The sequence below is a fragment of the Poeciliopsis prolifica genome, unplaced genomic scaffold (genome assembly GCF_027474105.1).
Source record: "Poeciliopsis prolifica strain line A6 unplaced genomic scaffold, Auburn_PproV2 SCAFFOLD015, whole genome shotgun sequence".
NCBI lineage: Eukaryota > Metazoa > Chordata > Actinopteri > Cyprinodontiformes > Poeciliidae > Poeciliopsis > Poeciliopsis prolifica.
In genome coordinates, this window is record NW_026562390.1 from 1,367,494 (window position 1) to 1,390,962 (window position 23,469).

The 23,469-nt window shown below is 41.4% G+C and overlaps 1 protein-coding gene and 1 long non-coding RNA gene across 4 annotated transcripts in view; one reads left to right on the forward strand and one right to left on the reverse strand.

Annotated features, from left to right (window-relative positions):
* The window catches only part of whrna (whirlin a), a 129,343-nt gene that overhangs the window by 101,792 nt on the left and 4,082 nt on the right, over positions 1-23,469 (forward strand). For 2 of the 3 annotated variants that reach the window (XM_055040251.1, XM_055040252.1), the window contains exons 6-11: positions 394-606; positions 769-990; positions 6,962-7,036; positions 8,823-9,342; positions 10,297-10,463; positions 14,021-14,143. In XM_055040251.1, the coding sequence (XP_054896226.1) occupies positions 394-606; positions 769-990; positions 6,962-7,036; positions 8,823-9,342; positions 10,297-10,463; positions 14,021-14,143 (1,320 nt within the window). The remainder of the gene's footprint in view (positions 1-393; positions 607-768; positions 991-6,961; positions 7,037-8,822; positions 9,343-10,296; positions 10,464-14,020; positions 14,144-23,469) is intronic. The other variant, XM_055040253.1, reaches the window with a different exon arrangement.
* Positions 6,447-10,356, reverse strand: LOC129366426 (uncharacterized). The gene is made up of 3 exons (XR_008606619.1): positions 10,267-10,356; positions 7,400-7,492; positions 6,447-7,043 (listed from the first exon to the last, which is right to left on the reverse strand). It is a non-coding gene; the product is annotated as an uncharacterized LOC129366426 (long non-coding RNA).

Here is a 23,469-nt window from a genome sequence, read left to right on the forward strand (position 1 = left end):
CGCAGCAGAACAAATTGGCTAAATTAGCCTATTTGCAGACGACATCATGTTATATTTATCAGGAAATAATTGAAAGGGGCATAAAATTCTCAAGAAAGAGCTGGACATAAATAAATTTACACCTACTCACATCTAAGTGGAATATTTAGTTTCCAGGTATTTCACAGATCATTGTGGGTTTTTCCACCATTAACAGAAGTTTTGTCTGTGTTTATATTATGTTTTTTTCCCCCAAAATCTTTAACCTGCAGTCATGAGGAAGAGATAACTGAGAAATATTTGTTGCTTTTCTGATATTAATCAATGATTCATGCTCGGAGCAACAACAAAATCAAATCCAGAAAACTCTGACGATAAAAGCTTTGTGTTTGTCGTTTCCTCCACTGACTGCAGCCCGGGTTCTATAAGGGCGTTGCCGGCTCTCAGGTGACCCTGTCCAGCCTGGTCAACCAGTCCCGCGCCATGCTGGAGGAGCAGGCGCGCCACCTGCTGACCGAAGCCGAGCGTCAGACCATGAGCTACTACGTGGAGGAGTACAGGGACGGACACATCGGCATCGAGCCGCTGGTCATGGCGCTGTTCGAGCTGCTCAACACGCACGCCAAGGTGAGTCGGAGGATCGGTATCTGTAGCGCCGATGTTTGATCTGAAGCTTCCTGAGATTTAAAACCGTGCCTTTTTGATTTCCATCGTCTTCATTGTGTTTAAGGCTGGGAAAATCCATTCAGAGTTGCTACTTCATGCACCTGCATCTCTGTGTTTGCTCAGTTTTCCCTCCTGTCGGAGGTGAGAGGGCTGGTCACGCCGCAGGATCTGGAGCGCTTCGACGGGCTGGTGCTGCGGCGAGAGATCCAGGCCCTGAAGGCGCGTCAGGGGACGGCGGGCGCCGCCAACGCTCAGCCGGACTGCCTGTCCATGGTGTCGTTTCCAGACACGCTGACGTCGTCCTCAGCCAGCTTCCTGACCAACACAACGCTCAGCTCTGCGCGGGTAGGCCGGCTTTACCCAGACTGTCTCTTTTGTTACGATAAATTCACACTTTGTCTGTTTTTCTACTTCCTTTTGTGTCTGGAATGCTTCTAAAATCAACACAAGCATTTTAATAAATCAATAGGTTACTGTTTCTTAGAGTCTAAATAAGAATCATTTCCAAACTATTATTACGTTATTTTTTTATTTTTAAGCAGGTTTGAGGCACTGAGGGGAAACTTGAAACTTGCTAGGCAACCAAAGAGTGAGTGAAGCAGTTGATCCCACCAAGCTAGGCTATAGCTAGCTGAAGCATTTCCTCTGCCTACGTCTCCCATAGTGCTTTGCGGTGAATATTTTGTATTTTGAATACTAAATATTCTATCAGATGTTTTATCTGTTGATATTGATCACGTGTCTGTTATGATAAGTATTATCGATTTATTGTCCACCTGCAGTTTCAAGGTTTGGTTGAAACACAATAATGATGCGATTAGACTGCAGACACTCGGTCACATCGTATTTTATCAGATTTCCCGTCATTGATGTGAGATTTGCGTCATAATTCTGCACCAGAAAACAGCAGACGTGATTAATCTGGACGTAAACAATGGCTTCAGTTCACGCTCCACCAAACATTGTTTCCACTAGTTTTGCTTTCTGATGGCTTTGTCTCATTTTTTCCTCAGTGAAATTTCTGTTCAGCTTGTTGTTTTATTTTCCTGCCATCCTCAGTTTGCCTCATGCCGCTTCAGATTGTCATCATTTCCAGTATTTTTGTAGAATCTCTGTTTCGTAAAGACGCTCAGCTCGTCTGCGACACACATTTCATTTTCCACCTGCTGAAACCCCAGTAATCCCAGCTGATGTTTTATGGGTCTTCATTCCCCCAGTTTGTTGCTTTTAACCCGACCGTCTCCCCTTCCGTAGGAGAGGCTGCTGTGGCTGATAGACATGATGGAGGTAGGATCTGCAGCTGAACATGATGAATGGCCTCCATCGCTAATGCACAACAAACAGAACGACACAATTTAACGTCCCTGAGGCGAATCAGAAACACCAACACACTCATTTCCATCTCACTTTGTGCTTTTGCAGTGACTTTGTTTGCTGTGTTTTTGCTCTTACAAACTCACAATATACAGTAAATTAAAGGTTATGAATAGAAATAGATAAGAAAATCTAAGGCCAGCATGCAAAGTAATGTTTCCAGCCTTTTTTAGGGTTTTTATCCTACAATGTTTTATTAAATAATAATTACAAAAGTAATCAAATTACGAGTTGTATCACCATTAGTGAAACTATAAGAAGAAATCACAAAAACAAGAGAATAAAGTGATAATAGAAGGAAAAATAATACGAGAATAAACACAAAAATAGCCATAATTATGAGAATAAACTTGTAATAATACAAGAATAAAGTTGTGACAAAATGTCAGTATTCTTAGAATAAAGTCGAAAGAGAGTATTAGTTCTGAGACAGTATAAAGTCATAATGACAACAGAATAAAGTCTGGCTTCACATCGTCCGTGTGAATCAGTTCTGGGTTTTTAGGAGACATTATTTGTTTCTTTTCGCTCCATTTCTTCAGGGTTTCATTAATCATTTTCTGTCTCTGCCAAATCCAGCCAGTCGTTTTTATACCAAGGAGCAAAATATGACAGCAGTCATTACCTGAGGTCCATTCCGTCGCTGCGTTGATGCCACCAACCAAATGACCTTCATACATCTCACATGCAGCCGGCGCAGAGAAACACGTTTCCGTTTTCTGAGTCGCTCCAACAGGCTTTCTGCTTTCATCCTAATTTTATTCACAGTTTATAAAAGTTGCACCAACTGGAAAGCTTGAGTTTCTGACAGAGCTGACGTAAAACAAATGGATCACCCTCACAGAGCGTTTAATCATTCATACCTTTCAACCTTCACACCCTTTAAATAGGTCAGTTTGATAATAATTCACCTGCTGCCTCACGTCTGAGGAATACAAAATTATGGGATGCCTTACATAAAAAGCATCATTCAGAGCAGAATCTGGATATGTTCAAGACTTTGGTAACTTCCTGCGACTCCCAGACGATTTTATTTACATGAATGATGGCAGCCTAACGTCGCCTACTGTCGACGTAGGAGACGTTTAAAATGTTTAAGTTTCACAGGCAGCAGCAGAAATTCCTGGTTGTTGATAAACCCAAAACAAGACAATAAAATAAATAGAGGAGCAAAATAAATACATAAATTGACTCTGTTTTTTTATGGCCAACGCAATATTTTGTCAGTGCAGATACTTTTGTAGAGTTATGTACACATTATTCATCTTATTATTATTAATAGTAGTAGTTGTAGTAATGCTGTTTTCAGCTATGTTCTTACATTTAAATATTTCCCTGAGATTTTGCAGCTCTAGAAACAGAGCATTTGGATTTGTGCTGCTTCTAAAACCAGTCAGGTGTTTTTTGGTGTCTGGAAAACGAGCCGTTTCAAAAACCTTCAACGGTTACCTAGCAACCCAAACATCGAAGAGGTTTGCTCAGCTGGTTTTGCTGCTGTATGTAAGTGTAAATGTTTTGTTGTTGCCTTATCATCCAGAAACCCCATGCTGCATTACTGTTGGTTGTGCAGGAGGCTCCACTTCTGCTTTTCTAAGTTGTACGGTTGTATAAGCAGAATGTTTTTGTGCAAAAACTGTCATGAACATGATTTGTTTTGCCCACAGATGTATCCTAACCTGTTTAAGGAGGCACAATAGGTCAGCTTTAGTAAATCAGACGCTTGTTTTAATAATCAATCATAAATAATTTGTGGAACAAATCTTACTGGGCTGTTAACTGGAAAAGAAAGATCCTTTAAGAGAAGAGGGGTTCACAAGCATCTGCATTCATGGTCACAATCAGTTCATGGTTTTTGGGGTTCAGTTGAGTAATTATTCAGTTTTTCTACATGTTGTGACACAGATGAAGAAGTAAAATGTTAATGCACCAAATTAATTTTAGAGTTAACGGTTTGAATTCATAACCTGCAGTGATGTTGTGTTTCAGGCAGCCGAGACGTGAGAATGCTAATTTCTCTCTTGACTCGAAAGATATCTGTGAACATTTCTGCAATATTGTTGTTCCATGATTAAATATTACTTTTTAGACTTTGTGGAAACCTGCCTTTTGTTGTTTTTATAGAAAACCTCTGAATATTCAGATGAAAGTGTTTATTCTGCCCGACGACAGTTTCTCTGCTTTTTAAACATCAGCTTTCTGTTTGCTAATGTTTTCATGCACGTTTTCTATTTATTCTGGCTCTTATTTGTTGGAAAGCTTTCACATACGAGCGCAAACAGGAAGTGGTAAACACATGAATATTTGGTTGGGTGCCTGCAGAGACGAGCCGGCGACTGTCTTTATCAGCCGAGCAGCCGGTCTCATTCAGGCGGGTTCAGCCTGTCCTCCTCTGCGGAGCCGCGTTAGCATGCTGGCTATCCTGGAGGCTGTTTGTGCGGCTTCTGTTTGTGCCGTTTTGGACCCGTGGGTGATTGGTGCCGCTGCTGCATGAGGCAGATTAGAGAGCTGGGCTGGTCTGCGTTCCTGAGCCTCTCACAAAGGCAGGTATCTACATAATCAGGTGCATAGCAGTAGAGGTTTGTATCGCTGTTACTGTGGCGACATTCTGGGCTTTTTTTAAATCCCAAAGCCCAGAACACAACAAAAACTATTTGGTTTGGTTTGAATGAAACATCTGCAATACTATTGGAAACGATTCAGAAAGGGCTGGACAATAAATCAATAACAACACGCAATGTGATAGATATGTGATCAATATCAATAAATAATACGTCTGATAGAAAATTTACTGAACTTCGATCCAGAAACGACAGATTTAAAGGCAGAGGAAAGACTTTAATCGGCTGGTGGAGCCAACTGACTCCATCGCTGTGTGGTTGCCTAGCAACCGCCTGCTGACTGACTGACGCAGCAGCAGTTTCAAGTTTTCCCACCGTTCCTCATAACTGCTTAAAAGTAAAAAAAAAAACGACAACATGAACAGGAAACTGGTTAAAACAGGAAATGTCACGGCAACAACTTGGCAGGATTTTAGATATTTAAAACAAACAAACCAAAAAACTAAATAATTATTGATATCGACTGATACGAAAAGCTTAAATTGCGATATGGTTGCAGTAGTAGGTCTGCCGGGCCAAGCGGTGGCGCTGTGGTGACACAGAAGCAACCGAAATGTGCCACGTTGGGTTTGTGAGCGTGAGACGCAGTGTGGGATAAAAAGAGATGGAGCTTCACTGTTATCGTTTAACAAACAAAAAAACGCATAAAGACATGAAAGCAGAAGGATCGCGGTTTTAAAATGATAACTTCTGGTCTCCAAAAACCCAGAATCCATGAAGAAGCTCAGCATAAATGGAAAAAAAAGAAATTTAGTGGATACAAAATTTATAAATTGTCATTTTTATTTATTTGATTTCATTTAAATGTTTGTTTTGTAATTTCTGTTTTAAATTTATTTATAAATGTAAGATTATTTAATTTTCAATTTAACATTTTTATTCATTTATTCATAGATTTTAGCATATAAATGTGTTTCTGCTGAAAAGTATTTACATGTAGCTTTCACCTTCCACTAAACTTTCCATTCATATGCCTTAAGACAACAACACAGTTATTTTGTTTTCCCATTATTTTGTATAACATTTCAGTTTTTAAAAATTCTTTAATATTATAAATTCCCGAATTACTTAAAGATGATCTGATTTATTGTGGAAAGAAAACAGAATGCTGCAGGAAATGAGCCCAACATTTGCTGAATGTTTGTGCATCACCTGCTCACATGTTTTGCACGGTCATGGCAGCCAGCGGCGGTCTGCTCGCAGTGCAGAGACGCGTCTCCGCATGCAGAAAGCCGATTGACTGTTGTGATAAATGGACGGGGTGTAAGTGCTCCACATGCTGCAGTGAGGGCTAATCAAGCTGAATGGATGGGGCTTTTGTTTTGGTTCAGTAGCAGAGTTAAACGAAGGGCGCCGCTCGCGCTCAGATTTACCTCCGTTTGGACGGGTCGGTCCTCCAGATCCAGCTCTGATGGCTTCGTATCGATTTCTCAGTGTGTGTGTTTTTGTTTGTGAAAGAGACATGGAGGCTGTGAGCGTCAGTCTGAGGGCTGCACGTCTTCTTTGCTTGCACCGCTTCCTGTCCAGTTGTAAACAAATGTGGAGCAGCCATGAAATCCGGGGTTTGTTTTGGCTTGAAACAATTATTTTAGCAATCGATTATTCTGGCAGTTAATCGCCTGATTGGACAAGAAAAACATTCCTTCAGGTATTCATCTGTAGCAACCAAAAAAAAACTTTTAACTGTGGCTGCAACTAACAATTATTTTGACAATTAGTCAATTATTATGATGATTAATTGATTAATCAGATAAGAAAATTGGGAAATTCTGCAGAGTTTTCATTCAGTCACTTAAGCCTATTTTGTTCTGAACTAAGAATATATAAAAATCCAAATAAAGAATCAATTTAATTATTTCTTAAAATAACAAGAAAATAAATATTTCACTTCCTAAAATGAAACAGCACAGCATTCCTTTAGTGAACATTTCATAATTTGCAGCAATGGATTCACCTTTATCTAAAATATTCTTGTAATATGTGAAAATCTCAGCCCTTTTTGCCTGACTTATCGTGAATACAAGGTGAGGCTGGAGGGTTTTTTAATCAGGTGAAGCTAAAAATGAAACTAGGAGTTCTGGCTAAAACATGTTTACACACAAAATTTCATCTTTAAATCAACATTTGTGGTTTAATTCCTGCTCTGAGTGTGTTCTTCTTTCAGCAAATGATCTTTTGCAGAGTCTCTTTACTCCCGTTAACGATTAATCGATTACTAAATTAGTTGACGATAACGTCAGTAATCGATTAATCGTGATTAGTCACGATTAGTCGTTTCTGCCTGACTCCTGGGCCTGTGTCTTTCCTCTTCCTCCCGCCTGCAGAACGACAGCGTGGCGGAGAGTAACGAGGCGGATCCTCCGGAGAGCCTGAACACGCTGCTGACCGACATCTCTCTGGTGAGCTCTGCTGGGAGAGCCAGAAAATAAGAGATAAGGCCGACAGGGGAGGGCGAAGGGAGATGGGAAGGTGTTTGAAACATGGCTGCAGGCTCTGAAAACCGGAGCGGAGTGGGAGCCATGTGAGATTTGGAAGAAGAAAAGTGGGAGTGAGTGACACCTGAAGCCTTCTTTTCTCCTGAGAGCGGCTCAGTGAGGTCTGAAAATCCTATTTCATGACTGAAAACAGCTGATTTCTTCTTCACCGCTCAGCTCACACGTCACCATTTTGTGTTATTATTTGATTATTTTTATCACATTTTGTGCATAAACTCGCCTGTTTCTGTGCCCATCCCACCTTTCAGTTTGTGTTTTTTCACTCACGTTTGGAAAATGCAGGAAATGAGCAGGATCTGCGCAGGCTGGATGCGTCATCAAGGCGACCGTATCCGACGCTGATGGAGCGGTGTAGTACAGCTGCGTGAACACAGAACAGTCGGGCTTTGGTTTATTATGTGTTCACCACTGGACAAATTCAGGTTTTATCGCTGAAAAACACAAAATGTTGCCAAGTATTTAATCCAGTTTCTGGATATCTCAGAGCTTTTGAAACAAGAGAAAACTGACGTACAAGTAACTTTTCTGCAACTTCTAGGTGCTTTTTTTGAGTAAATGATTCCATGATATTGATGAAATAATCTCTCGTCCCGCTGGCAGATCATTTCACTGATAACGTGTAAAAATGTCTTAATAATCTGCCTGTAGAAACGTTGCTTTTTCAACATTATTAAGGAATTATTTACTCAAAACAAAGTCCTGTATCTATCAGAAACGCTCCTGGTAAATCAGTTTTCTCTTGTTTCAAATGCTCCGAGATATTTGTACCAGAAACCAGACAAAAATACTTGGTAACATTTAGCAGTGAAGGGATTTAAGACGTAAAGAAAAGTTCTCCTGGCCAAGATCCAGTCAGAACGAGTGACTGAACATCTTTAAGGTTCTACAGGATTTATTATGTTTTTTAACTGATGTTTAATTTTTAGGCCTCAAAACATTTAATTACGACTCAACTACAAAAAAAAAAAACACGTTGAGCACAAAGATCCTCACATTATTCACAGTGAAACAGTTTTAATTATGAGTCATAATTGATGGGCTCTGCATCGTTACCCAGCAGCCAAAGCTCCAGCATGTTTGGTCAGCTGATTTTACTGCTGTATCTGCCTTACAATGGCTGCTGGAAACAACAAGTGTTTTGATTTACAATCCAGAAACCGTTCAGTTGGTTGTGCAGGAGGCTCCACTTACGCTACTCAAAGATGGACAACTGCATAATTACGCATCAGCTTGCAGCCATTTTCAAAACGTTGAGTTGGGGGGTGTGGCTAATAGCAGATTATTTGGATTTAAAGTGAAATGACGCTTTAAAAAGCTAAAATCTCATTATCTAAGAATTATTTTGAAATTTAATGAACATGTTTTGTGTAGGCCGTAGATCTATCCCAACTTGTTAAAGGAAGCATAGTGGGTCAAAGTCTCCAAACTAAAACTATTTGTGGCAGTAGAATGACTTTCTGTTGCGTTTTGACTGATGCTTCAGCCCAGATTTCAACCAGCTTCAGCCAGGAACTCAACACGATTGTTTGGTTTTGCTCCCGTGCTTTGAATAGGCCATTCGTCTGTTCTGACCTTTATCAGGTCAGCTTTAATGACCCGGACCTGAGGCGGCGCGCCCGGCGCCGTGTCCATGTGTTTCTGCGTTTTCTCTGTTGGCGACGGTGATGGTGAATGTATCGTCTCGCTTCAGGATGACGTTCAGTCCGCCTCAGCAGAGTCGCCCCCCTCCTTCAAGCCTCCGCCCCCTCCGGGGTCTCAGAGGCGCCCGGGGAGGCGGGACGCTCTCATCAAGTGCCCGTCCTCCGAATCCTCCCAGTCCGGGTTGTACTTCACGGCCCCGAGCTCTTCTTCTGCGCCGAGAAGCGACGCCTCCCGGGACTACGCCGCCATCAAGAAGAAAATGCCCAAGAAGGAGAAAATAACGTCAGCCCAGCTGGCCTCCGTCTCCCAGCACAACATCGGCCCGTTCCCCAGGGTCCAGTCGCCCAACAGAGCCCCCAAACCGGCCACCCCGTCCCCCTCGCCCCCGCCGCCGCCGCCACTTCCTGCCCCGCCTCCTCCTCCCTTGCTTCCCTCTAAGCCGGTGTCCCAGTCCAAGGCCTCCCTCGGTCTGCCTGCCGCCTCCAAGCAGCAGTTTGTGACGGTGGAGGTCCACAGGCCCAACGCGGAGCCGGACGTCAACGAGGTGCGGCCGCTGCCCCAGGCTAGAGGTAAAAGAACCGGGGCAGAAAGTACCCTGAACTGGTTTCATGTTTTTAAAGCTGCAGTGTGTAACGTTTATAAAAATATTATTTGTTGAATCTGTCGTTATGAGACAACCGATCTGATTGGCTAACATAGTTACTGGCTTTGTGCTGCACTGCCCCCTTTGGGTTTGGCATGGTTAAAACAACAATGGGGGCGAGTTCATGTGGATCCAAAGCATCAATGGGTGCCACCGCTAGCTAAAAGACTAGTTGCATGTTGATTTATTGTGCTAAATCAACATGATATTTAGCAGAAGCTATTAATAAGGGCTATACCAAAATATATTTAGCATAAACTAATACTAAAATTGAATATTAATGATATTTAGCAGAAGCTAAAGCAAAAGTGCTAAATTCAACCTTGTTGAAATTCACCATGTGTCCGTGAAATAAGAATGCTAACAACGTTAGCTTGTTATTGCATAAGAGATGGACATTCCACTCATGGCGGTAGCTTCATAGTTGTTGAGTTTTGCTAACTGTTGATTAGCCTAGTTGACACATTAGGTCTTCGGTCAGAAAACATAAAGTTTACATTCAGAAAGATTTACCTGAAAGAAGCTAAGTGTGCTAAACGTTTTCAAAGCTAGCAAAAATGCTAAAGCACTAAAGTGAAACATTACAATAACTGGTTTATTTTGAGTTTAATCTATTTTTTAATGAGTCCTTAGAGAAAAATCTAATATAAAATTTAATGCTAAAGGCTATCTTATAGTCAATATGTGGATTTATGTTTAGCAGTAGAAATAATTGTTTACGCTTTAAATTAAAACAAATCAGTTTTATTTCCAGTTTAATAAGATCTGAGAAACAAAATACCTTCATATAAATCTCTCATTAATTCAGTAAATTACTAATTGATTTAATGAAAGAGCGATTTTCTGTGACCTTTAACCTGGAGTCGTCCTGCTTCCTCAGGCGGCGCCTTGTCTCAGCTGTCCGACAGCGGACAGACCCTCAGCGAGGACAGCGGCGTGGACATCGCCGAGTCGGGACACGTCAGTAAAGACGGTAGCCCCCGATGCTCAGCCGCACGCCCCGCCCACCACTCCCAGGACGGCGGAGGGGAAAACCCGTCCAAACCGGTGAGATGGCGCTTCAGAACCGGCTGCAGATTAACGACACGGAGAATCAACTACCGCTGACGAATGTTTACATGGCTGGTTTTGACTTTCTGAGACTCGGCTTAGAAAGACTAATTAAGGAAAATATAGATTTGTTTGAGAAAATAAAAACCGAAAGACTTTTCTATCTGATATGAATATTGCTATGAAGCCTGATAACCAATATTTAAAAATATTATTTTTATTCAACTGCTGTTTCAATAACTTTGGAAAAGACAATCAGTCAGAAACAGCTAAAAATAAATATTGGTTGTTCATATTGGCCCAGTTTTATGTATCGGACCGAAATCGATATGTTAAACTATAACTAATATCAGCCAATACCGATGTTGATGCCGATAAATTGTGCATCCCTAGTTATTTTGTCTAAATTAAACAATCAAATTTAATTTTTCTGTGGAATAAATAAAGTATTTTTTAATTGAATACAATTTTTTTCGTCCGATATCAGCTTCTGATTACAATTAATTAATTTTTTTTTCTTTTTTTGGAATATAATTTTCAATTATTTGTGAAAATTCACCGATTTGAATTTCTCAAACTTTCTGAAGTAAATACGGCTTAAGAAACTGAAACCATTAGCCGTAATACTAGCTGACATGCTATTAGCTTGTGTTAGCGAAGCAGCCAATCCTGGAGCCCCAGTGATTTTCCTTGCAGGTGATTGGCTGTCTACCCACGTGCGTGCGGTTTAAATCGGGCCCGGCTGGTAGAAGCTCGATAAATCAAAGTGTCTGATGCTTAATCCTCCTCCTGATCCTGAATTTAACCCTAATTGCAATCTCTTCTCTCCTCCCTCTTGTTTGTTCACACATTGTCTCACTTATTTCTTCATTTATCACTCATTCATTCATTCATTCAGCCATGATCCATCATTTATCCGTTCACTTGCTGCGCTGTAATGTTACCAAACTGAAATCGCTCTCTGCTCCTGCTTGATTGATGTCAGGAATAACAAGTAAGGATGGGAGTGTTTTATTTATTCCAAACTGGATTATTTCTCAGGGAAATTAAGGATTAAATGGACTGTGTGTAATAAAAAGCTTTTATTTTAAAGATCATCACATTTACCTTTCTCTTCATTAAGAGAAGGAAACAAGGGAGACTGGAAATATTTTGGTCAGGTTTTACACAAAAAAAACTCCTGCTGTGGTCACAAGGTAAAAACCTGAAACATGTTTGTGGGGTTTTCTCTTCGTCTCATAAGAAACAAAATAGATAATGTGATGATTTGTATTTATTTATACATTATCAACGAATAAACAAGAGCTTGAGGATATGAAAAATGCAAACTCGGACCTCGGGGACACATTTAAATGTGACACACGCCCACAGTAATGTCATTTTAAAGCTCACAGCAGCAGTTTACACTGCTGTCTAAACATTAGCTATGCTAACCCTGAAGAACGGATCATAAACATTAGGCCTGGTAAAGCGCTATACCAACATGGTATTTAGTGGAAGCTAATGCTAAAGCACTATACCAACATGGTATTTAATGGAAGCTAATGCTAAAGCACTATACCAACATGGTATTTAATGGAAGCTAATGCTAAAGCACTATACCAACATGGTATTTAATGGAAGCTAATGCTAAAGCACTATACCAACATGGTATTTAATGGAAGCTAATGCTAAAGCACTATACCAACATGGTATTTAATGGAAGCCAATGCTAAAGCACTATACCAACATGGTATTTAATGGAAGCTAATGCTAAAGCACTATACCAACATGGTATTTAATGGAAGCTAATGCTAAAGCACTATACCAACATGGTATTAGTGGAAGCTAATGCTAAAGCACTATACCAACATGGTATTTAATGGAAGCTAATGCTAAAGCACTATACCAACATGGTATTTAATGGAAGCTAATGCTAAAGCACTATACCAACATGGTATTTAATGGAAGCTAATGCTAAAGCGCTATACCAACATGGTATTTAGTGGAAGCTAATGCTAAAGCACTATACCAACATGGTATTTAATGGAAGCTAATGCTAAAGCACTATACCAACATGGTAATTAAGAAATGCTAATGCTAAAGCGCTATACCAACATGGTATTTAGTGGAAGCTAATGCTAAAACACTATACCAACATGGTGATTAACAAATGCTAATGCTAAAGCGCTATACCAACATGGTATTTAGTGGAAGCTAATGCTAAAGCACTATACCAACATGGTTATTAAGAAATGCTAATGCTAAAGCGCTATACCAACATGGTATTTAATGGAAGCTAATGCTAAAGCGCTATACCAACATGGTATTTAGTGGAAGCTAATGCTAAAGCACTATACCAACATGGTATTTAATGGAAGCTAATGCTAAAGCACTATACCAACATGGTATTTAGTGGAAGCTAATGCTAAAGCACTATACCAACATGGTAATTAACAAATGCTAATGCTAAAGCGCTATACCAACATCGTATTTAGTGGAAGCTAATGCTAAAGCACTATACCAACATGGTTATTAAGAAATGCTAATGCTAAAGCGCTATACCAACATGGTATTTAATGGAAGCTAATGCTAAAGCGCTATACCAACATGGTATTTAGTGGAAGCTAATGCTAAAGCACTATACCAACATGGTATTTAATGGAAGCTAATGCTAAAGCACTATACCAACATGGTATTTAGTGGAAGCTAATGCTAAAGCACTATACCAACATGGTAATTAATAAATGCTAATGCTAAAGCGCTATACCAACATGGTATTTAATGGAAGCTAATGCTAAAGCGCTATACCAACATGGTATTTAGTGGAAGCTAATGCTAAAGCACTATACCAACATGGTTATTAAGAAATGCTAATGCTAAAGCGCTATACCAACATGGTATTTAGTGGAAGCTAATGCTAAAGCGCTATACCAACATGGTATTTAGTGGAAGCTAATGCTAAAGCGCTATACCAACATGGTATTCAGTGGAAGCTAATGCTAAAGTGACACACTAACACGGTTTTTAGCAAAAGCTAAAAGCTCCTTAAACTCTTATTACCAATTCAAATTACGTTTGCTCTTAAAGTCTAGAACCGTCGAGAACCCATTTAGTTTTCACATTTCAGTCTAAATGTTCTATAAAATCGTTAAATATTTTTGCGTACAGCTTTTTCTCTACTATATACATTTTATATTGTTGTCGTGGTAACTGGGCATTCATAAACATTGGAAACAGAAATGCAAATGTTCTTGGTGTTGGTTCTGACTGGACCAGAACATTAAACCCCCTAACATGCTTTAGATTGTTCACTGAAGAAATAAACATTTAAATGAGTCAGAAAAAATGAGATGACATGAAATTCCTCATAATGATCTGACCTTTGACATGTTGAATGTATTCATGAATATATTTGTAACACTGAGTTAGTTAAGAAATAAAAGGTCTTGGCCTCTTAGAAAAACTCCTCTTGCTCAAAGAACAAACTGCAAATGCAAAGAAGAAACGTTGTTTTACCAAATGATGCTCTTACATATTTAATGAAATCCTCTCCTCTCCGTTTGCTGCCCCAGCCGGGGCTTTTGGAGCCCACCTCCACGCTAGTGAGGGTCCCAAAGAGCGCCAGCACCCTTGGTATCGCCATCGAGGGCGGAGCCAACACTCGCCAGCCGCTGCCGCGCATCGTCACCATCCAGGTGAGTTCAGAAGAACAACAGGAAAATCCATGACAGATTCAACATCGTTAAAGTCACAGAACCTCTTAAAGCTCTTAAAGGGCCGGTTACTCCAGAATGGACCGATAAAACCTGATCACAAACTGATAAAATATCAATGAATTCTTAAAATTTAATAATATTATTGAACATTTTTTCAGTCCCTCCAGAATTTTTGGGAATAAAAATCAAAGTGTTTTGGTACTAATTTGGAAATATTTGCGCTTATTTATGACAGTAGAGGTGAAGTTATTTGTTAATAACTGCTGGTATTTGTTAATTTTTGCTTTATTTTCCAAAATAATTCCCAAGAAAGTGGAGGGACTGAATGATATAATTTGGCTGTAAACAGATAAAACCTCCATTAATTTGACTATTAACATAATATTTAAGCAATATATGAATTTTGGTGCGGTTTGAATGCATATGTGAACACCAAGCGCTCCAAAAGCAGGAAGTGAACTACAGTGCAGGGCATTCTGGGTAAATATAACCAAAACAGATTTGCTAGCCTGCACTAGCGAGGGAAACGACTCGTGGTCTTTTACCAAAGACAAAAGAGAAATCCCACAACCTAAAATCTGACGCTGCTCCAATTTTGTTATTATTTCGAGTTCAGCGTCAGTGTCTTCTTCAGAGGTTTTCATGTTGTTTCTTGGTACAGCGCCCCCACAGGCGAGGAGGGGAACAGCTTTTTCAATTATTTTGGATTGCTTGAATCAGTGACTTAATTTTTATTCATAAAAGTCGAAAAAAGTTTAATTTGATTTGGTGAAACCAGCAGAAATACAAGAGTTAGAAATAAACTCAAAATAATACGAGATTATTCATAGTGACATGAGATTAAACTCAGTGTTTTGAGAATAAAGTTGTAATATTAAAGCTGCAAGCAGCCTCGAGCGGCCCTCGCAGCCAAGCGCCGCTCCGGCCTTTTGCCACCGCAGGGTACTAGCAACCGCCGCCCGACGCCAGCCACCACAGATACTCTCAGCAGTTTTCAGCACCTCCGCCCGCACCGCGGAAACTGTTGCTCCGTTTCCATCAACGCTCCCCACGTTCTAACACAGAAGTCGTTGCGCGGTTTCCGCGCCCGTCCACCAGGCGGTACGCATCGATGCGTTCGGCGGCACTTCCTGACGACGCACAAAAAATGTGGTGCAGATTCGTTGATATAGCGAGGAGATTTAGCTGGTGTATTAATGTAGTTGGCGCAGTGGAGTCAAAATACATTTCAATGTTGTTGTGGGTGTTTAGAGGTCAACAAAGGTCATACATATCCAATTTGGCGCCAGTCGGATGATCAACGTATCATTTAGAGCCTATTATATGCACATGGTGAAGAACTGCAGTTCGCCATTTCTACACCCCAATGCGGTTTGGTCAGCAGCCAGCATTCACAGAGTTCATCATCTTGTCGTTTTAAGTCAGTATTCACATGATGAAACCCATATATAGATAGAATAACAGTAAAACTCACAGGAGAAAAAACTGGTGATTGCCTTTGAAAAGTGGGCGGGGCTAGGGTGATTTCATCAAGTGACCATGGAAATGTGTTCAGGACTGTTCTATAGAGAAACACAGGAAGTGTGATGCAGCTGTGATCTTGCATTTGGAAGTTTTTTAATGTTTATGTTTCATGGCAGATATTGAAGGTATTACACGAAGCCACATCCACATGCTTTGATGTTAACTGCAACTGAGATCTAAATGCAGTGCAACTTTAACATTTTCCTAAATGAGTCAGGAAAATGGTAAAGGTTAAGATGTATCAGTTTAATAAACCCTTCTGATCAGTAATAAACCAAGGGCAATGCACATTCAGAGAGCACAGTTAACTTTCAGTACATTAGAACAAAAGCACAGGTTTAATCTCTCTCAATAATTAGGTATTAATCACAGCAAGTGGTCCAAGTAAATATTACAACCCCAATGTATCAGTCTTAAGAACTCAGAACGTTGTAAGATTGTCGCTCCCAACAATCGTAACCGATCATCCTGTAGTGTGTGGTGTGTTACGACTGATCGAGTTCAGTCGGTGGAACCTCGGGACCGCTTTGATCTAAAATCGGGGATATTGACTGTCTTTAATCATCTTTGCTCATTCATCCAATCTCTGTGGTGTTCCTCCGACTTTTTTTTTTATCTTTTAATGAAAGATAATTATAAAATTATTGCACAGAGTACATCTGGTTGAGAAGCACATTCCAATCTTTGGTTGAAATGGCGCATTTGATTTTATTCTGCAGTCATAATACAATTTAAACAATATAATAAGTTTCAATTAAAGGAGCTGGAATAGGCTACGTTAAGCTTTCGCGGTCAGTTGGGGAGAAAGGATAACTCCCATTTGATTTTCTAAAAACATTGAAAACAGTATTTTTTATGAAAAAAAAAACTCACCTCCATGTTGCGATGCAACAAATATAATCCTTGCTTACGATATCTCCAGTTCTTAATCCAAAGCTTTGATTTTTGGTTACGTCTTTTTTGGGTTAAAATAAGTCCGCAAACTAAAGTTACCAATTCAACGTCGTTGTCCATGTTTGTTTGTTTACTCCAAATTCAGCTGTGGTGCAGAATTTTAATTTGAAGGTATTTCGTAGCTGGTATTAGAATGTGTTCGAGTGAAACCTCACACTCTTAGAACGAACCCGTTACACCTACGATTTTAAATAGGCTAGTGTGTGTTCTCTCACGTTTTCAGAATTGGCCGACTTTTCTAAAATCGTGTAGTGTGAACTGAGCTTCACTCACCGCATCTCCAGTTACCACTTTAAGACGAACGGCAATAAAACTCCTCTCCAACAGACAGTTCCGGCTCATGAGCGTCATTCGGGTCTGCAGCTCCAAAACCGAAGCAAACGTTAGCGTGGTCCGGTTCTGTGGCTCCATAAACCAGGCATAATGTTCAGGAAAACTTAGCTGCTCCAAGAGTTTAGCAAAAAAAATGTACAGTCCACAGCATAATGCGCCGAACCTCAACCATGTACGGTCTCCTGCCGACTGCCAGTACATACAGTAAGTATTAGCACAGCTACAGTACGTGCAGTCCTTCTCAACCAATCAAATTGCTTAAATTGTGTTTTGCCCTTGACTGGCCATTAAGGCAGAGACAAGGGAAATGATGCATTTACTTGCGGTAGGAAATAACAGTCATTAACAAAACGCTACATTTACTCCGTGTTTTAAGCCAACAAAAATTATCTTAGGGCTTACATATAACATTTCAGGTTAAATGTAATGTGTCCTTTTGGAAATCTCACGGCAGACGCGCTGGAAACGTTTTCACGGCCGTCCGAAAAAAACCGAACTTGATTTGTTTCTCATTGATGGAGTACCAGTGACTCCTGCTGGCGCAATAATGGTATTGCGCCAGCAGTACCAGTATTGCGCCACCAGGGGCCAGTCGTACTCCATCAACTGACCAGAATGTGTTACTCAGCAGAGCTGAGTAACACAATAAAGGTTTTGCTGAATGACGATGTTTGTATTATTTCTAGCCAAAATTAATGAATGTTTGTACTCTAACCCACAATACAAAATTATTAAAAAAATAAAACTTTAAAAATAAAATTGAGAGCCAAACGTATGGCAATGGCGTTACAGGTCACTTCGCCACGCCGCCACGCCCACCTGCTCCATCGAAGCTGGTCGGGGTTGGAATCCTCAATACACCAACATGTCTTCTGTGACTGGGCACAGTTTCATGTTGATGAGGTCAAAGGGGTCAGATAGCCACCATTGACAGTAAAACATGACACTTCCTGTTCTCAGGGGGCGTGGCCTAAGTGATGTCATCATTTGACCATAGGGTATTGTAGTAGACCTGATGATGATCAACAACAGTAATTTGGTACCTGTGTGTGTTTCTGTGTAGGAGATATAGCAGTTTATTTTTTTACGGCGAGTAGGTGAACTTTGACCCCTGCTAACCCCCCTTCAGCATACTCAAAAACTCACCGTTTAGATAACTTTAGATGAGACATGCCTTATGAACAGACTGACCGAGTTTGAAGCTGATCAATCGAAATCCCTAGGAGGAGATAGATCAAATATGAAGGCTGTAAACGGCAAAAATGGGGTCAAAAACCGAACTTGAATCCAAAATGGCCGACTTCCTGTGGGGTTTAGACCATGGCTCCAAGAGACTTTTTTGTACGTCCTGACAAGGTACACATGTGTACAAAGTTTCGTATTTGTAGGTTAAAGCATGGCTTGGGGCTGATCATTTAAAGTTTTCTAGGGGGCGCTATAGAGAAATTAGGCTACGCCCACCAAATATTGTGATGGATTCCTGTTGGGGAGTGGATGAGGGTACACATCCTTATGAGTTTGCAGCAGCTGGGCCCGAAAATGTGGAATTGAGAGCCAAACGTATGGCGATGGCGTTACAGGTCACTTCGCCACGCCACCATGCCCACCTGCTCTATCGTAGCTGGTCGGGGTTGGAATCCTCAATACACCAACATGTTTTCTGTGTCTGGGCACAGTTTCATGTTGATGAGGTCAAAGGGGTCAGATAGCGACAGTTCACAGTAAAACATTACACTTCCTGTTCTCAGGGGGCGTGGCCTAAGTGATGTCATCATTCGACCATAGGGTATTGTAGGACACCGATGATGATCAATCACAGCAACTTTGATGCTTCTGTGAGTTTCTGTGTAGGAGATATAGCAGTTTATTTTTTACAGCGAGTAGGTGAACTTTGACCCCTGCTAACCCCCCTTCAGCATACTCAAAAACTCACCGTTTAGATAACTTTAGATGGGACATGCCTTATGAACAGACTGACCAAGTTTGAAGTCGATCAATCAAAATCCGTAGGAGGAGATAGATCAATACAAAGGCTGTAAAAGGCAAAAATCGGCAAAAATGGGGTCAAAATGGGAACTTCAATCAAAAATGGTTGACTTCCTGTGATACTTGCACTATGACATTAATTATAAATTTTGAGCGTCTTGGGGAGCTCTACAAGTGTACCAAATTTCATGTCTCTACGATAAAGTAAGTGAATAGCAGAGGGTAAAAAAGGGTGTTTTTCCAATTTCTAGGTGGCGCCGTAGAGACATTTCTGTTGCAATTTTTGCGACGACTTTAAAATACGTAAATTTTAAACAGGCTTAAGGCCTCCGCCAAGTTTGGTGAGTTTTTGAATATGATAAAGCCCCCAAAAAGCCAATTCATTTGGGTGGAAGAATAATAATAATAATAATAATAATAATTAAAGCTGCAAGCAGCCTCGAACGGCCCTCGCAGCCAAGCGCCGCTCCGGCCTATTGTCCACCGCGGGGTACGAGCAACCGCCGCCTCACGCCAGCCACCACAGAAGCTGTCACGCAGTTTTCAGCTCCTCCGCCCGCACCGCAGAAGCTGTTGCTCAGTTTCCATCAACGCTGGCCACGTGCTAAGACAGAAGTTGTTGCGCAGTATCCGCGCCCGTCCACCAGGCGGTACGCACTGATGCGTTCGGAGTCGCTCCTTGACGATGCAAAAAATGTGGTGCAGATTCATTGGTTTAGCGAGGAAATATAGCTGGCGGATTAATGTAGGACGCGCAGTGGAGCCAAAATATATTTCAATGCTGTTGTTCTCTTTAGAGGTCAACAAAGGTCATACGTATCCAATTTGGCGTCAGTCGGATGATCCACGTGTCATTTACAGCCGATCGTATGCACATGGCGAAGTACTACAGTTCGTCATTTTTCATCATCTTCAGCTGTGTTTCTAAAGCACTCTATTTCATTGTTGGAGTAATACTTACTCAGAGTGGCGAATTACTGAAATGGTTTGTAAGAAGTAAGAAAACGCTACATTTACTGCATGATTTAATTCAACAAAAAATTATCTGAGACATTTCTATCCTTTTAGAAATTTCATGGCAACGCTCTCACAAAGTTTCGCGCCCATCCGCCCGTGGATCTGTCATTGGTGGAGGAACACTGACACCTACTGGCGAAATACTGATATTGTTCTTCATCCTGTTTATCTGCTGTTTCATTTGTGGAGCAATACTGACCCCAAGTGGCGAATTACTGAAATAGTTTATAAACGCCAAAAATGGGGAAAAAATCTGAACTTCAATCTAAAATGGCCGACTTCCTCTGGGGTTTAGACCATGGCTCCAAGAGACTTTTTTGTAAGTCCTGACATGGTACACATGTGTACAAATTTTCGTAATTGTAGGTTAAAGCATGGCTTGGGGCTGATCATTTAAAATTTTCTAGGGGGCGCTATAGAGAAATTAGGCCACACCCTACAAATATTGTGATGGATTCCTGTCGGGGAGTGGATGAAGATCCATCCTTGTGAGTTTGGAGCAGCTGCGCCCAAAAATGTGGAATTGAGAGCCAAAACGTATGGCGATGGCGTTACAGGTCACTTCGCCACGCCGCCACGCCCAGCTGCTCCATGGAAGCTGGTCGGGGTTGGAATCCTCAACACACCAACATGTCTTCTGTGTCTGGGCACAGTTTCATGTTGATGAGGTCAAAGGGGTCAGATAGCGACCTTTCAAAGTAAAACATGACACTTCCTTTTTCAGGGGGCGTGGCCTAAGTGATGTCATCATTCGACCATAGGGTATTGTAGGACACCCGATGATGATCAATCACAGAAACTTTGGTGCCTCTGTGAGTTTCTGTGTAGGAGATATAGCAGTTTATTTTTTTACGGCGAGTAGGTGAACTTTGACCCCTGCTAACCCCCCTTCAGCATTCTCAAAAACTCACTGTTTTGATAACTTTAGATGGGACATGCCTTATGAGCAGACTGACCGAGTTTGAAGCCGATCAATGGAAATCCTTAGGATGAGTTCGATGAAATACGGAGGCTGTAAACGGCAAAAATGGGGTCAAAATCTGAACTTCAATCTAAAATGGCCGACTTCCTCTGGGGTTTAGACCATGGCTCCAAGAGACTTTTTTATAAGTCCTGACATGATACATATGTGTACAAAGTTTTGTATTTGTACGTTAAAGCATGGCTTGGGGCTGATCATTAAAGTTTTCTAGGGGGCGCTATAGAGAAATTAGGCCACGCCCACCAAATATTGTGATGGATTCCTGTCGGGGAGTGGATGAGGATCCATCCTTGTGAGTTTGGAGCAGCTGGGCCTGAAAATGTGGAATTGAGAGCCAAACGTATGGCGATGGCGTTACAGGTCACTTCGCCACGCCGCCACGCCCACCTGCTCCATCGAATCTGGTCGGGGTTGGAATCCTCAATACACCAAATGTCTTCTGTGTCTGGGCACAGTTTCATGTTGATGAGGTCAAAGGGGTCAGATAGCGAGCGTCCACAGTAAAGCATTACACTTCCTGTTCTCATGGGGCGTGGCCTAAGTGATGTCATCATTCGACCATAGGGTATTGTAGGAGACCCGATGATGATCAATCACAGAAACTTTGGTGCCTCTGTGAGTTCTGTGTAGGAGATACAGCAGTTTATTTTTTTATGGCGAGTAGGTGAACTTTGACCCCTGCTAACCCCCCTTCAGCATACTCAAAAACTCACCGTTTTGATAACTTTAGATGGGACATGCCTTATGAACAGACTGACCGAGTTTGAAGCCGATCAATCGAAATCCCTAGGAGGAGTTCGATCAAATACCAAGGCTGTAAACGGCAAAAATGGCTTCAAAATTGGACCTTCAATCCAAAATGTCTGACTTCCTGTGATACTTGCACTATGACATTAATTGTAAATTTTGAGCATGGGAAGCTTTTGCGATGACTTTAAAATACGTAAATTTTAAACAGGCTTAAGGCCTCCGCCAAGTTTGGTGAGTTTTTGAATATGATAAAGCCCCCAAAAAGCCAATTCATTTGGAGGGAGAATCATAATAATAATAATAATAATAAACAATAGGAAAACAATAGGCCTTCGCAGCGCTTAGCTGCTCGGGCCTAATTAAAGCTGCAAGCAGCCTCGAACGGCCCTCGCAGCCAAGCGCCGCTCCGGCCTATTGTCACCGCGGGGTACGAGCAACCGCCGCCTCATGCCAGCCACCACAGAAGCTCTCACGCAGTTTTCAGCGCCTCCGCCCGCACCGCGGAAGCTGTTGCTCAGTTTAAACTTCTCCAACTCCGGTCCAACAGAGCCTTCTTGCTCAAAAGTGTGGTTCGGATTTGCAACTCCAAAATCCAAGCAAAATGTTGAGCGTAGTCCAGTTCTGTGGCTCCAAAAAGCAAGCAAAATGTTCAGGAAAACTTCGCAGCTCCAGCTGTCGCGGCTGACTGTTACGTAGCGTCGATCTGTTTCTCATTGATGGAGTACCACTGCCTCCTGCTGGGCAATACTGGTATTGCACTAGCAGTACCAGTATATCGCCACAAGGTGCCAGTGGTACTCCATCAACACTGACCCCAGTGTGTTCTTACTTCGCTGTGTCATAAGTTTTGCTGAATGACTTTGTTTGTATTATTTCTAGCAAAAATGAATGAATGTTTGTACTTTAACCCACAAAAATAAATATATATATAAAAAGTTATAATAATGTATATTTCAATAATTAATAACAACATAACCTATGGGCTGCTGTTTTCTAGGGGGCGCTATAGAGAAATTAGGCCACGCCCACCAAATATTGTGATGGATTCCTGTCGAGGAGTGGATGAAGATCCATCCTTGTGAGTTTGGAGCAGCTGGGCCAAAAATGTGGAATTGAGAGCCAAACGTATGGCGATGGCGTTACAGGTCACTTCGCCACGCCGCCACGCCCACCTGCTCCATCGTACCTGGTCGGGGTTGAAATCCTCAATACACCAACATGTCTTCGGTGTCTTGTCACAGTTTCATGTTGATGAGGTCAAAAGGGTCAGATAGCGACCGTTCACAGTAAAACATGACACTTCCTGTTCTCAGGGGGCGTGGCCTAAGTGATGTCATCACTCGACAATAGGATGTTGTAGGACACCCGTTGAAGATCAATCACTGAAACTTTGGTGCCTTTGTGAGTTTCTGTGTAGGAGATATAGCAGTTTATTTTTTATGGGGAGTAGGTGAACTTTGACCCCTGCCAACCCCCCTTCAGCATACTCAAAAAACTCACCGTTTTGATAACTTTAGATGAGACATGCCTTATGAACAGACTGACCGAGTTTGAAGCCGATCAATCGAAATCCCTGGGAGGAGTTCGATGAAATACGAAGGCTGCAAACTGCAAAAATGGGTCAAAATCCGAACTTCAATCCAAAATGGCCGACTTCCTGTGGGGTTTAGACCATGGCTCCAAGAGACTTTTTTGTAAGTCCTGACAAGGTACACACGTGTACAAAGTTTCGTAATTGTAGGTTAAAGCATGGCTTAGG